The sequence below is a fragment of the Archocentrus centrarchus genome, chromosome 20 (assembly GCF_007364275.1).
Source record: "Archocentrus centrarchus isolate MPI-CPG fArcCen1 chromosome 20, fArcCen1, whole genome shotgun sequence".
Lineage (NCBI taxonomy): Eukaryota > Metazoa > Chordata > Actinopteri > Cichliformes > Cichlidae > Archocentrus > Archocentrus centrarchus.
Window position 1 is genome coordinate 19739395 of NC_044365.1, and position 15021 is coordinate 19754415.

At 41.4% G+C, this 15021-nt stretch overlaps 1 protein-coding gene across 1 annotated transcript in view; it reads right to left on the bottom strand.

The window, feature by feature from the left end:
* Positions 1-9527, bottom strand: part of arhgap21a (Rho GTPase activating protein 21a) — a 105352-nt gene extending 95825 nt beyond the window's left edge. Inside the window, exons 1-2 of the mRNA XM_030756257.1 lie at positions 9159-9527; positions 8191-8434 (exon numbers count right to left, since the gene is read on the bottom strand). Coding sequence (XP_030612117.1) covers positions 8191-8268 — 78 coding nt within the window. The 5' untranslated portion in view covers positions 8269-8434; positions 9159-9527. The remainder of the gene's footprint in view (positions 1-8190; positions 8435-9158) is intronic.
* Positions 9528-15021: the final 5494 nt, after the last annotated feature.

Consider the following 15021-nt stretch of genomic DNA (forward strand, 5'->3'; position numbering starts at 1 on the left):
AATACCATCTCAGTTCCAAAAGGCCAACATGGTAATAATGAAACCCATGGATGATGTCAGTCTATGGCAAATACCTGTGCGGAGAGGCTGATGTTCAGTGACAAGCTTGATAAAACATTAATTGCATCTTCTCCAGCTTAGATGTAATGTCAATCTAACTGAATGCTTCCTTTGGTTGGTAGTTCAATTATTTTCAAAGGAAGGTAGACATCTTTACTGCTGCTGTCTCCAAACCTGGGCAATTGACACCAAAACAATGTAGATGGTTTAACAGCCCAACAGGCTGGAATCAGATTTTACTGTGAACTACCCCTTTAAACTTAAAGCTAACTTTACCCTGGGAGGGGAGGCTCCAAATGGTTATGTCTAGCTTTAAAAAAAGAAGCACAGGGGTTCTTCTGTCAAGACGCTCAGTGAGATAAGCCAAAACATCACGAAAAGTAAGTCAAAACATGATGTCAGTCAAAGCGTCCAGCTGTCTACTGACTTCCTGGCAAAATTAAACCCATCAAAGCTGATTTTTTTACATCTTATGTTTCGAACAAAACATGATAAAATGCTTACAAAGTCTGAGGATTAATACAAGCAAATCTTCTACAAAAATCTTCAACAAGGACTCACTGTTCCCACTATATATAGGCCAGGCGAATCTAATGAACTGCATTATTGCTTGACAGTGTTTCAGAAAGCTAAATTACCTCTTGAAAGACATCAAACTGTATCTGAAAAATATTCCACATGCAGTGTGTGACAGAGGGCTTTCCATCAGTCCAGTTTTCTTTATAAAAATAGCAGAATTTGTTTTAGATTTCTGGAAATTAAAGAATCATGTTAATCCAAATTTTCTCATGCTGGAATAATTCAAAGCATAAAATGTTGAATTACTAACACACAACTGTCTGAATAACATCTAGACAGTAAACCGCTGTGACATCATGCAGCACCATGTGGCTGCAAAACTCCCTCCGTCACAAGCCAGGAATAGTCTGGTAAAGAGCAAAAGCATGTGCCCTGCCCCCACGATGAAGCCAATGTAATCCAATCAATTGTGAGTTATGGATCTCGTGGCGCTCTCACACAGGCAGTGCCACACAACCTCCCATTCAAAACAACACAGAGCACACGTGTGCTCCACGGATGTCCACGTTACCTCAGTTCACTGACGGAAAATAGATGAGGCCACTGGGAAGAGAACGCCATGCAAGTCACGAAAGGACCTGAGGCTTATTTAGATGGCAGATGGATGAGTTTGGTCATTAATATCAGTGTAGAAGGGTAAGCATTATTACACATAATAGTCAACAGTTTTATTCACTCCAAGTCCCTAAACCTGCTATAGGAAGGTTGGTGGAAGTGTCTTTAGGCACTGTGTCATTACTGTGTGTGTGTGTGTGTGTGTGTGTGTGTGTGTGTGTGTGTGTGTGTGTGTGTGTGTGTGTGTGTGTGTGTGTGTGTGTGTGTGTGTGTGCCATTACTGGAAAGAAGGGTACAACCAATTAAGCTGTTTGGTAACCTTAGTTTCAAGAAGTCAAACAAGAAAAAACAACTACAAATCAACTTGTTTTTAAGTTATTTCAAAAGTTACTGAGTTTTGTGTTAAATAAACGTGACGTCAGTGGTGACCAAAATAATGTGATTATGATTTGTGCCACATTTGAGTAGTCCGAGTGTAAAGGGCTTTGAATTTGGCTCGATAAGTCTTGAAAACCACTGTATAAATACAGCCCACTTTCCCAGTGTTAAGCCATCAAACTGCTTGATCTGTCAACCTATTGACTTAAAACTTTATATCTAATGTACATTCATATAAAACTGCAAATAACAAGACTGGAACCTGTTGACAATTGCTATTTTTGTTTAAATAAAGTGCAAGATGTTTTTTATTGTTATTATTCCATATTTTTCTGGCAAAAAAAAAAAAGAACTGATCAATCCACTATCTCATTACCCATCCATCCATTATCTTTCACTAATCCAAAGCCAGGTCACGGTGGCAGCAGGCTAAGCAGAATATTCCTGATGTCCTTTCCCCCCAGCAACACTTTCCAGTTCCTCCAGGGGAACTCGAGGCGTTCCTAGGTCAGATGATATCATAATGTCTTCAGCAGGTTCTAGGTCTAGCCCGGGGTCTCCTCCGAGTTGGGCGTGCCTGGAAAACCTCCAAAAGCAGATGCCCAGGAGGAATCCTGAACAACCTCACTATCTCCTTTCAACATGTAGGAGCAGGAGCTCTGCAGCTCCTCACCCCATGTCTAAGGCTGAGCCTAGACAAATTCATTTCGGCCGCTTGTTTTCTCGACTTTTTTGGCCATCACCTAGGTCTCATCAGGATATCTGATGACCGCTTGCTAGCGCTAAAAGCCGCACCCACTTGCTAATTGTGGCAAACAGTTTATCAGATGATTTGATTCAGAAATGTTTCTAGTATTAACTGTTAGTTTGCCATTTAATAATTGCAGTCAAGGGTTTCTGCCAGCATGCTGCAAGCCCGACGGTCTACCAGGCCTGAGCACCTTCAACAATAGCTCAAAAGAACTATAAAAACCTGTTCCACTGATGTGCTTCCACTTATGTCCACTAATTGCGTGGGCAAAATCATTCATCACTGTATGAGAACAAGATTAACTGTGACTGCACTCACTTGGGTACAGACTTGAAGAGAGAAATAAATTCCATGTTATGTCTCTCCCCTCACCCACCATGTGTGTGCAGAGCACCACTTGCACGGCTCACCTGTTTCGCCTGTGTCACTCGGTTAGCATTATAATTCAATTCTAATTCAATTCAATTGAATTCAATTTATATAGTGCCAAATCACAACAACAGTCACCTCAAGGTGCTTTATACTGTAGGATAAAGACCCTACAGTAATACAGAGAAAACCCCAACAATCAATGGACCCCCTATGGCCAAGAACTTGGCAACAGTGGAAAGGAAAAACTCCCTTTTAACAGGAAGAACCTTCAGCAGAACCAGGCTCAGGGAGGGGAAGCCAACTGATGCGACCAGTTGGGGATGAGGGGAGAGAGACACGACCAAACACACACTGTGGAAGAGAGCCAGAGATTAATAATAACTAATGATTAAATGTAGAGTGGTGTATAAATACATATAGAGTGACAACAGGTGAGTGAAGTAGATGAAGAACATTCCATTTGTGCGCAACATTAATTTACTCATGCTGACCTGCACTTGACAACTTTTCTAACAATGTCATTTTGCTCCAATCCAGTGATTTTTCTATGAACAACTGCCAGACTGCGATTAAGAAACTGTGTTTAGTTTGGTGTATTACACTGTAAATGCCGTATTAAATAAACTCCAGCGGCTTCTCTGCCATCCATTCATGAAATCATTCCTTCACCAGAGTGCCCTTGCACATTTCCACTGCTGATCCTAACAGGAAATAATGTGGTTTCCTGCCAAGACCTCAGAGCCCACACTAACACCACAGGTTACGATATGTGTCCTGATAACAGCCTGTTACATAAGGCTCGATTAAAAGCAAACACTGCTAACGCACGCGCTGCTATACAGTATGTGCTTCACCTCCAAAATAAATAATAAATGTAAGAAAAGGTCATCTGAAATGCGTGCCCTTTTCCGATGTGCATGCTCCACATATTCATTATCTACCAGCAGCCACTACACAGTGCATTACATAATCTGTGGCTCACGAAGCCTGCAGGGTGTAGAATATGACAGGATGCAGGAGGAGGAGTGTGAATACTGCCTTAAGAAATGTGCTATGCAGATAAACTGAGCACACATCTGAGCAGTGTATGTCATGCCTTGGAGCTAAAGACAGAGCCAGATAGGGGAGCTAGTGTTGATGGAGGTGCCTTGGGCATGTGTAATAGATAGCTTCTCAGGCTCATTGAGCATTAGACTGGTTCTGTTCTGCCTGTCTGCCTACATCTGCAACCCCCCCAAACTCCTACTGCTCACCATCCTCGTTCTGCCCTCCCTTATGAAGGGACGGGAGCATCCAGGCAGAAGAGGCCGTGACACTGAGCCAATTGGCAAAAAAAAAAAAAAAAAAAAAGGATGAGGAAAGGGGGGTATTTTTTTTTCCAGTGGATAAACTCTCATCTTCCCTCTTCCTGCTCCCACCCATTCCTTCTCCCCCTACACACCCGTCCATCAATCATCTATCTGTGCTTGTAACCAACAGAAAAATAGCATAGAGCATGATTACAGCCTGCCTGGCCGAGCAGAGGAGCCATACCGAGCATTAATGTCACCCCTCCTCGAGAGGAAAGGATATGGGTGCCGCCCAACACACATATGCACACATATCCCGGGTGACCTTGATTCAAGTGCAGCATGCGTCCAGATTTCCTTTTTTGTCTTTTCCAGGAAAAAAATAGCTGGGAAGCATGATTCCGATAAGAGATGCCAAAATACACACACATACACTCCACTTTCAGTCATTCCGCCAGAATGAGGGGGAAGTGGCGTTCTCAAATGGGAGAATCCTTCAGAGAGCGTGCTTCTGGTTATTCCCATGACACCTTCCCTGTGCACGCGGGTGTGTGTGTTTGTGTGTGTGTTTGTATGCTAAGTCAGAAGCCAGGTCATGTCTAAGTCAGTGTATTGTTTGCAGAACATGAAAGCACCCTGATGTGCGGCACGTGACATATTTGCATTTCTGATGTATGCAAATCGAAATCGTTTTGTCGCTGCTTTAACTGATAAACCATCATGGAGACACTGTACTCTAGTTTTCAAGTAAATATTCTCTTGAAATGACTAGACATTTAAAAGATTAGATCATATTAGGGCTGGGAGGTGACACTGAAAATCTGTGTTCTCTTTTGACCTGTCCAGCTGGATATGTGTTTGGCTCTTCTTAGTTTCCACAGAAATTGACCAGTGTTGCATTCCCTGAACTCTAAAATGATAACGTGCTGACCAACATTCATGTGTTTGCTGCTTGTAACAGCATTCGGGAGAAAAAAGGCAGTGATTCCAGTACAGTGATTCCATTTTTCCCCTCACAGCATTCATCTTTCCATGGGTTAAATATAGCATCGCAGAAAACACGTGGGAATAGAGGACGGGTGAAAGACAAGCATGTGGATGGGGGAGGAAGAAAAAAGCACAGGGGTTTATACAGAATTAGGAGGGGCTATATTTAGTGCAAAGAAGAGAGCATCACCGCTGCTCAGAGCACCACCACTGGTCTCATCCTGCCCAACATGTACGAGGGATGTAATCAATATATGCTACAAAGTTTCATAACCGTTTTTAATCCGTTATAAACAATTTTGCAGTTTCTTTTGGGCTTGGAAACACAAATTCTTGATTTATTTCTGAAAGTAACAACGAAACTGAAATTCAGGGATGAAGAGGGAGAAAAGAAAAGCAGCCAAGGGTTTATACAGTTTTCCCAAGAATAGCCATTGTTTGGGCAGCTGGCCCAAGTATATATAAATGGCCAGTTTAGTCTTTCTTCCTTTTTTCCCCTTATGTGTCCTGGAAAAGATCAGTCATCCGTGACTGATCTGCTAGTGGATGACCCTTTCACTCTTATTTTGAAAGTTCAGTTGCTGATAACCAGCAGTAACCTCTATGGCTCAATAATGAAGCCAGCACTGTAGTGCCAAAAACTGCAGTTCCAACAGTGGCCACTTGAGACTGGCAACAAAATCAAGTCAATGCCCACAGACTCCCATGTTAAATGCTCAAAATCTTACCTTCAATTAAGAGGTATTCACCTTTTATAGGTGTACGCTGCTGCCCTAGTTTGATGACACGTTGACTCTCCACCCTCTTGTTTAAGTATGGTCACTTCTGGCTCCAAAAAAACCTCCCAATGTAACAGTGGCTAAAATGCTAACATTAAGGCTTCAAAATGCAAAATTCAGAAGCCAATGGGAGATGTCAGGGTAGCTACATTCATTATACAGGAAGCTGACCAGCTAGCCATGGCCCTGTCTCATGACTCCCTTCCCGCAGGCTGGGCAACTCTGAATTTCCAACGAGTCTCTCACTCGATGGATGAATGTGATCCAACTCCACCATCTTTGAGCAAATGTGGTTGTTATTCTGCTCTAGAGATTCACTGCGAACTGGAGCGTCATGCTAACCAGAACCTGCAGCAGGTGGAGAATTGTTTCATGTGTCTGTCTGCAGGGTGACAGACTCACTGTACAAGCAACTGACTTTGTCCTCTGTTATCTATTTGCCACACAGTATGGTGGAGAAAATATTTGGACTGGAGCATCTATTACAGTATTATTTAATAATGCATGCACACATGGGCTGCAACCAACAGCCTGCTTATATTCTTCTTGGTTTGACTTCTCAAATGTTTTTTTGTTCTCCAAACAAAAGGTTATTTAAGAGGATGGTAGAAACACCCAGACAGGCTCTAACTCTGTAGTAAAAAAAAACAAAAAAAACACAGTGAACAGATATTGCAAAGTCTTCTGATTTTCAATACATTTGTATTATAACTCTCTGAGATGTAAACAACGCCTCAGCTGTTTCATAGCTACCCTGCTAGCCTGAATGTGACAGCGGGTCAAGCAAGAAAGAGAATGTGAATGTGAAGACAGACAGACAGACAGACAGAGAGAGAGAGAGAGAGGGGCAGGCATTATACACGTGGGGTGTTTTTCTCCTAATGACCCGGGCAGCTGTGCCTAAATTACCACGGCATTTGCTTCCATTGCTTTGGCAGGAGCAGGGTGGGGTGTTGTGGGGTAGTTTCCCTTGAATTCTCCCTCATTAACAACCCAAGATGTTTGAAAGGGGGAGCTAGAGGGGGAAGAGAGGCAGAGCTCTCACTAGACCCCAGGGGGGACAGCAGTCATAAGCAGCGAAGCTTTAAAATAGGGTGTTTGTCTGCGGCAGGCATCAGGTGCATAAAAACACCTGCCTCACTCATGTCGGGCCCCGGGCTGCAAATATTCAGGTTAAACACAAGCACTGACTCACAGGTGAGTCACAGCTTCTGCACTGAAGTAGAGGTGTGATGGAGAGTTGGATTTCAATTGTATCAACCTGCAGATTCTGTGTGTTGTCCCTGAACATGCTACGAGTTTCAGCTGTGGTTCTCAGCTAATTAATAAGTATCAGACTTCAAGTGAAAAAGAGAAGCTGGGAGTTTGCTGGGATGTGGCGGTTGGAGTTTTCCACCGTGTGAGAGCGTTAAGTGATGTTATGGTAAGCATTTATTAGATCGCAGAAACGGGTGAGTGGAAAAGTTCACCGCTGAGACACGAGGAAGAGGTTTTGCTTTGCGGCAACTTGTTTTTACCCACAACACATACACTGTAATGGAAATGCTGCTTTTAGCAAATGTTTTGCTCACTCCCATCTGACAAACATCAATCCTGCCTGATCTGCCCTCATTAAGATTCACTCTGTACAAAAAGCATTAGCAGACACCTCCTCTTTAACCCCATCAACCACTTGCAAAAACAATCCAGCACTGCTAGGATACTGAGTTACTCCATTCCCAAAGATTTATGCCGTCCATCCTCAGCTAGTACTGACACAGTAAGAGGATTACAGCCACACACACACACATACACACAGAGAATACTGTTGCCATTTTCTGATGATGGATTAATCCAAAACATGCCACCACTCCAATGCTGTTATGACATGCTCCAAGCCTAGCTGGTCCGGGATGATGATGATGATGATGATGATGATGTAACCACTGAAGTTCTGGCGTGTACGAGGAAAAGGATGAGCTCCACAATGTGCCATTTATCAGAGTTTGGCATGCAGACCCACAAAGGACCCAGTAAGATTAGCGCCGCAAGCATAAAACTCTCTTTGTGCACTTAAACAGTTGAGAGTGAAGAAAAAAAGATGAACCCTGTCACCCCGAACACTGGAAGATGTGCTGTGTGCTACGCTCACACTTGCTGTTTCTCCACTTCATAACTTCTGTCATGCGTTTTCTGCAAGTGAGGATACCTTTATGAGACAGCTGATGAAGTTAGGTACTTTGGAGGTTTCAGGTGACGAGTTATGACAAGTTATTTCACATGCACAACAACAGCTCAGTTCAGCATCACAGAACTCACATTGTGTCAAAAACAGATGCTCCACATGGGGAAAAATGCACTTAATCAACTATTATGTACTTAATAAACAGTTATATGATTAACTGCCACCATCCTGCAGCTGCACACGTTTAAAGCACAGTGTATCTATCCAGGGTCCTACCTTGCCACATAGAGTTATGGCTCTGTGTTTACGCTCCTCATTGTCCTGGGGTGAATCACTCCAACGTGCTGCCATCATTTCATTTCAAACCGCAGAGGGGGAAGAAGTCCTTTAGAGCCCACATTGAGGAGGTGAGGAGGGGGATGAAACCAAAGAAAGATAGAAAGAAAGAAAAAAAAGAAAGGAGGGGAAAAAAACCTAATCCACACCGTCTTCCTTCTTCATGTCCATCAGTTGCTGAAATCTACACACAAATAATAACAAAATGCAGTCAAACTCAAGCTTTTGCAGGCTGTGCAAGAAGTTGCTCTGAAAAGCTTTTGAAAATTACTACAGCCACTGAACGTCACATACTCGCATTATTATTTGTAGTTACAAAGTAACACCTCTCTAAATGGCTCTGTGACACCTTAAATTCTTACTAAATCAGTAATATGACAGTGATATCATAGCACACAGACGTCAACGTTGAAAATCAATCAGCACCTGTCTAAAATGTAGCTCTAGTTCAATTAAAGGAGAGCTAAAAGTGCGCGGTGGCAGGTGCATAAAGGAGTGGTTTTGTTTTCTTTATTTGATTACTTTTAATTAAAGACACGTTTGAAATATACGCAGAGGCATACGCGTTAAATAAAAGCGTTATTCGTAACTCTATGGGGGGGAAAGTGCACAACAAACCCCACGTATGGCACTGCGGTGTAAAAGCAATACATCAGCCTCCATGTATAAATCCAAAGGCTGCTCACTCTCTCTCTTATATGACACAAAGGCTGCAAATAATACAAAATTTTGTTTATTTTCAGCCACTTTAAGCAAAGAAATCCTCCCCTGTGGCTCTGAATACGGGTCCCTGTTGACAAATACTAACCAGGCGGACGACAGGTTGTTGCCATAAAAGCGAACAACACCAAAAAAAAAAAAAAAAAAAAAAAAAAAGAGAGAGAGAGAGAGATAAAGAAAAACCCTACCTGTTACAAATTCAGAAAACTACGCCCAAAAATACTTGCAAAAAACACACAGTCCATATTTCTGTTGCGAGTAGATAAGCTTCCGTCGATCCAAAGATGGGTTAAAAAGGCTGTCAAGAGATTACAAAGCGGGATATTCAGTCTCCTTACAGAGCTGCACTGACTGAGCGCTCAGGCTCACTACCTGTTAGGAAAAACACGCTGGAAAAAACACGGAAAACGCCCTTCAGTGTGCATTTCTCCGTCAGAGAGACCCGGCGAAAATTAAACCTCATTCATTTCCTCTCATTTGCGAGCTTCAATTCGATGTTAAATTTGTCCAAATAGACACAAAAAAGTAACGTGTACTCCTATGTGGTCCCGGTTGGCGGCGCGACAATCTGTACAGAGATTGACGAATCTCCGGACTAGCACAAAGCTCCGCCCCTCGGCCTGCCCCCCTGCTGGGGGAAACCCAATCAGATGACCGGTTTAAATTTGGAATTTTAAAGCGGGCCAATGGAAAGGCTTGTTGCATTATAGTTTCAGTAAAGAGTAGAAGCTGGTTCATTCTGGTTGGTGGCTGAAAAACCACTATTTGCTACATTGTTACCATAGTTTTTATGTTACACTGAACATATATTCGGATGTTTTTACGCCACTTTGAGGAGGAAATACACTTTATACATATCAATTTGTACAATTAATTTTTCAAATTAAAAATATTAAATCAGACTACATAAATAATTATATAAGATAAGATTTATTTGTCACATGCACAATTATACACAGTACAAAGTACAGTAAAATGTATTTAAAATTTATATTTTGAAAGCATTTAAACTCCGTTTAAACCTTCTGGTATATTTTTCTGATAATAGCTTTTCATTTAAACTAAATTTTCATACCATGTTAGTATTGTCATATTCTTATGTATCTTCGTGCATTCGTAATGCTGTGTTATTATCTCTTTAAATGCAATGTTGTAAAAGAAAATCAAATAAATAAATAAATAAAAGGGTGGTTTCTTAAGAGGATATGCTGTGTTTATAGTTGCAAGCATATCCTACATGATTACCGACAAACTGCAAGAAGGTGGTGCCCAATCATAAGCCCTTCAGTGCTTTATTCATGCTTTAGTACGTTTTGTAAATTTACTTCGCTGAAGATGATAGATGATGCTTTTTACTGTCCTGCATCTTCAATAAATTTTCTGAATATGTCTTCCACTACTGATGACTAACAATCATGACAATTATACACAGAGAATAAACAGCTAGTCATTTGCTAATCAGCACTTTATTCCCACACTGTGTCAATAAGCCTTTTAAGCCTTTAAAGCCAGCAAATGAAATCACAAGATCATCATTGTAAATACTGAGGGGAAAAAACCTGGAGGCCCACACATGCTGAGCTCCTAACTTTCAGCTGGTGAAACATATTTGCCTTTCCATAATCAACTGTAGCAGCAGTGTCCTTAACTTTATTATGGTGACATGTAGGGCATGGCAGCCACATGGGGCTCTGCAGAGTATGAAAAAACTGGGATGCCCAGCTGATCTGGACAAAGACAAAGACTGTCAGTGTTCTGTTTGCAGGCTACTCCAACAGTACAATAGAAGATAGGACAATAGGACTCTTTTCACCCATACTGCGGTGAGGTTTCCCCGGCTTCAGAGTGGATCTCCATTGTCTAAAGAGCTGATGCACCCTCATTCAGACAATGGGAAACTTAAAATGATGCAAGTGAGTCTCTTGCATTATGGTGAAAATGAAGTTCATATTCATTTAATTTGTTTACTGAACCCGTGCCACATTATTTAATATCAAGTGGGATTCAGCATCAGACAAAACTCAGCTGGAGGTGGAGTATTTTCCCACACAAACAACCCACAATTTTGACACACATGTGTGTATAAAAACTCTTCAGAAAACTATAAAAGAGTTTTACTAGTTTCTGTTTATGTGTGGTTTTCCCTCCACAGTGCAGTCTCTAATGTGCGCACAACACATGGAGCGCACATAGTTCTGTTTTTCTGAATGGCAAAAGCAGAGGATTTTGGATCAATGAATAAAGCTCATTGAGAGCTTGTAGTCAGTCTGCAGGGTTCTCTATCTGAGTAGGTGAAACCTGTTTCATATTTCACTGAAACAGATCAACCTCCCCAGCATTTTTCTAGGGTTTCTGTTAGTCTCAAACTTTGTTTAAACATTTGAAAATACTTTAACTGCTGATTCCGTCTCGCCAAACGCTGCAGAGTCAGACTGACTCAGACATTCAACAGAAAGCAGATTACCAGCTCTCTCGTGGCAGCAAAATGTTTGGCTGGATTAGTACATCACATGAAGCCCAAGTTCAAAGCCCAGCAGCGTTAGGATTAGGACAGGTAGAAATGACTCTCCAGCATAGCGTGCTGAGTGTGTGTAAAGCAGGTTCTCGAAAACCCATCAGCCATAAACACTCTTCAGGCAAGGCTACATTCTTCAGACACGTCATATATAACTTCATTAAGGTTTTTTTTTTTAAGCTGTAGTAGAGTTTGAGAGTTTAAGAAGATGAGGATCACTCCCTACTCCGGGTTGTGTAAGTGGATTTGGCACTGAGTTTGATGAGTGGATGGAACCCAGCAGCAGTCAATCCACCAAGCCCTCTGGACAACCAGTCACTGAGTGGAACAGAGTGAGCAGCGGAGAGGATGTTCTTTCTATTTGTGTACCGAGACACGTCAGTAAAAGTGAAGCAGTATTTATTAAGATCCAAAGTTTGCTAATTAATGTGTTGTGTAATTAAACAGTCCGGCACATAATCATCTTTTTAAATGTTGAGTGTGCACACATGAAAACACAAGAATATACTTGTGTCAATTAGTGAAATTTAAAGGTTCAAACATACAATTTTTCTCATCAAACTCTCAGAAAAAAACAAATATTTGTATTTCTCAAAATATGTTACGCTAAAGTTGATGGGTGAAAGAATAAAGGCAGTGTGGCAGAGCCAAAATTCACAACTGTCTGCCCATCCATCCATCTTCTGCCACGTGTCCAGGTCCGTCTCAGGCTTGCCCAGCCACCCCCACAAGGTGTTCCAAATCAGCCAAGAGAGATGAGAGACATCAGCTTCAATAAGAGACATCGTAGGCGTGTGATCACAACTGCACTTTTCTGTTTAAATTTTCTTAAATCTGTGCATTATTAGGAGCAGGGCTGCTTTTATTGACAGGTTGGTGTGTACCATGCAATGACTGTAATATTGGTGTCATCTGGAGTTTTAATATTATCATCATCATCATCATCTTCTTATATAAAATTGATTTCTGTGTGGTTAAATGTGCTAACAGAAATTCCAAGAAGTTAGTGCTCCAGTTTTTTTGAGTGAAATTCTAGTACTTTATTTATTTGTCCCTGCAATTAGTAGCTATTTGTGATGCATTCTTATAGTCCTTTCGTTCCCTATGCAGAGCAAAGCTAGCAGACTGCTGGCTCTATATTTAACAGAGATGAGAGTTTATAATGTCAACCTCTCTTCTAATGGTAAAACAACCAAATAATGCCATCAGGAATAAATATGTCCTGTCTGCAGTGCTGGTGAGACGTAAATCTATCCAGCTGGCTGTCTCTAACCACAGGCTTCATATGTCAGATGCAGAGAAGTGAGGCCATTCAAATGCACAATTCCCGTTTTGTTCCTTTTGTCCTGATCACAGTTTACCTGCAGCCTACTTTCTGCGGTCAGCCCCAACCTCTGTTCCCTTGACGAAGCACTACAAAGCTGCAGCATGTGAAACCTCCGAGGCTTTTTGTCCCTTCCTGCTTTCACCAAACTCTGCATGGAGGTGAAGGACAATGGCCTGCAAGTTCCCAGGGCAGTGCGGGGGGCATTAGCGCTGGGATAAGTTAACAGCTACCTCCAAGTGCTGATGTCTTATGATAAGGATACATGAGGTTGCAGACATCATACAATGGGGGTCTTTGTGACTCAGACTACACAGATAGCACATAACCAGACAGCTGTGTAATTTGTCAGTTTTTCCTATTTCTTATCTCACCTTAAGATTAACAAACAAGTAATAAAACCTGACGAAATCCAGGGTTCCTCTAAATATAATAGCCAAGGTGCTGTTCACCACTAAAGATGTGAAACCTGAGAGCATTTTCCAATGCAGAATCTGAGTATTCCAAACCTCCCAGAACTCCTTTGTTTGCACTCATTCATATTATCCAAATAGCAACTCATTTAACAGATCATTTAATGCGGAGAGGCCTTGTAGTTGGAGCCGGATCATTACCTTTGGCTTAGAAACATGTTTTTAAAATGTGAGAAAAACACACATTTGATTTTGGAATTACTACATAAAGACTATCAGGGAAAAAAAATTCCATGTAATATATTATTTCCAGCCAAGAATTACTTCGCATCTTGGTGGTCTCTACATGAAGCAGTGAATGCAGTCAAAAGTTATCAGGATTAAGTGATGAAGACTTCTATTCAGAGTAAACATAAACACACTAATAATTTCATCTTCTTTTAACTAAGAATGCTGCCACCCCAGTTAGTAAGAACTCTTTTTACATCTTTTGTGTATAAATGCATTCCTGTTATGTGATGTGACGGCTGTTTGCAGTTTCAGGTGATTGAGAATCAAGAGTGCTTAGCGACATGATAACACTCCCCAAGTGCTTGCTGTGAAGTGAAGCGTGCTCTGGTCTGTCTGCCGATACGGACAATTGACTCTCTTAGGCACCTCAAAGATGGCAGCAGATCATTGGAAAACTTCAGTATGAGTTTGTGTGTGTGTTGGTTTGTAGGACAGTTCCTTCAGAATGCAGGTATTTTGATGTGGAGGCTTTAGATCGAGCCTTCTTCCCCAGAGATCAGGGGCTCAGACTGTAAACCTTGAAACAACAACAAAAACAAGAAACCCCAACCAACCAGCATCAGCCTTAATATTCATATTTGTGACTTATCACTCACACTGAAGTAAAATAGAATAGCAACCTCCTTGAGACCAGAAAAAAAATGGTGGTTGTCCCCCTTTTTTTTTTTTTGCTGTCAAAGGCTGATTGCAAGGAGTTTCATTACCCAAATGTTGAGGGTACTGGATGTTCAGCTTCTTGGCAACCATTTTCAATCACTAACAGAGGTTGCAAGGTGGGAGACAACTTGTCTCCAAACAATTATAGTCTGACCCAGACTGGCTGCAATCGCTCTCAGATTGGCGAACATTTGCAAAAAATTGTTGTCCAATAAATGTTGTTTTCTAAATGTAGGTAGATTCCCAACACACTGCAATCAATTTGAGTAGGTTAATAGAAATGAGCACAACTCTTCTGTGATGTGTCTCTTTGCAGTGGGAGACTCGACTCATTGAGTTGCCAGGTGGTTATTTTCTGGTTGCTGAATGCCTGTCATTTTGCAGTTAAATATCAGTATTTGTGAAGGAACTTACTTTTCAAATCTATGAGGTTCAGCTTGGACTCTCAGTGTAAATATTTAATATAAATTTCTGATCCCATTATTCATTTGCAAATTGATTGCACACTGACTCCATTTTATCATCCTCTTGACAAATCAAAGTCACTTTAAGTGACTACGAGTGGTTGCACCCACCAGGTCTGCAACGGTATTCACTGCACATGGTTCCAATAACTTTATCAGTGCTGCAGTCCCCAACCAATGTTTTCCTTAATGTGATCGTAGCTTTACAAACAATGTGTCATACTTAAATTAAAAAAGAAACTGAAAATTAATTACTAACTTTCCCATGGACTTTCCAGTGTATATCAAAAACAACTCATGATAAACCACTGCTTGATTCCATAACACCTGCAAATTTCCCCAACTATGACTAGTTAAGGGCTAGTTTTCATGACTAGTTTTTGCTGT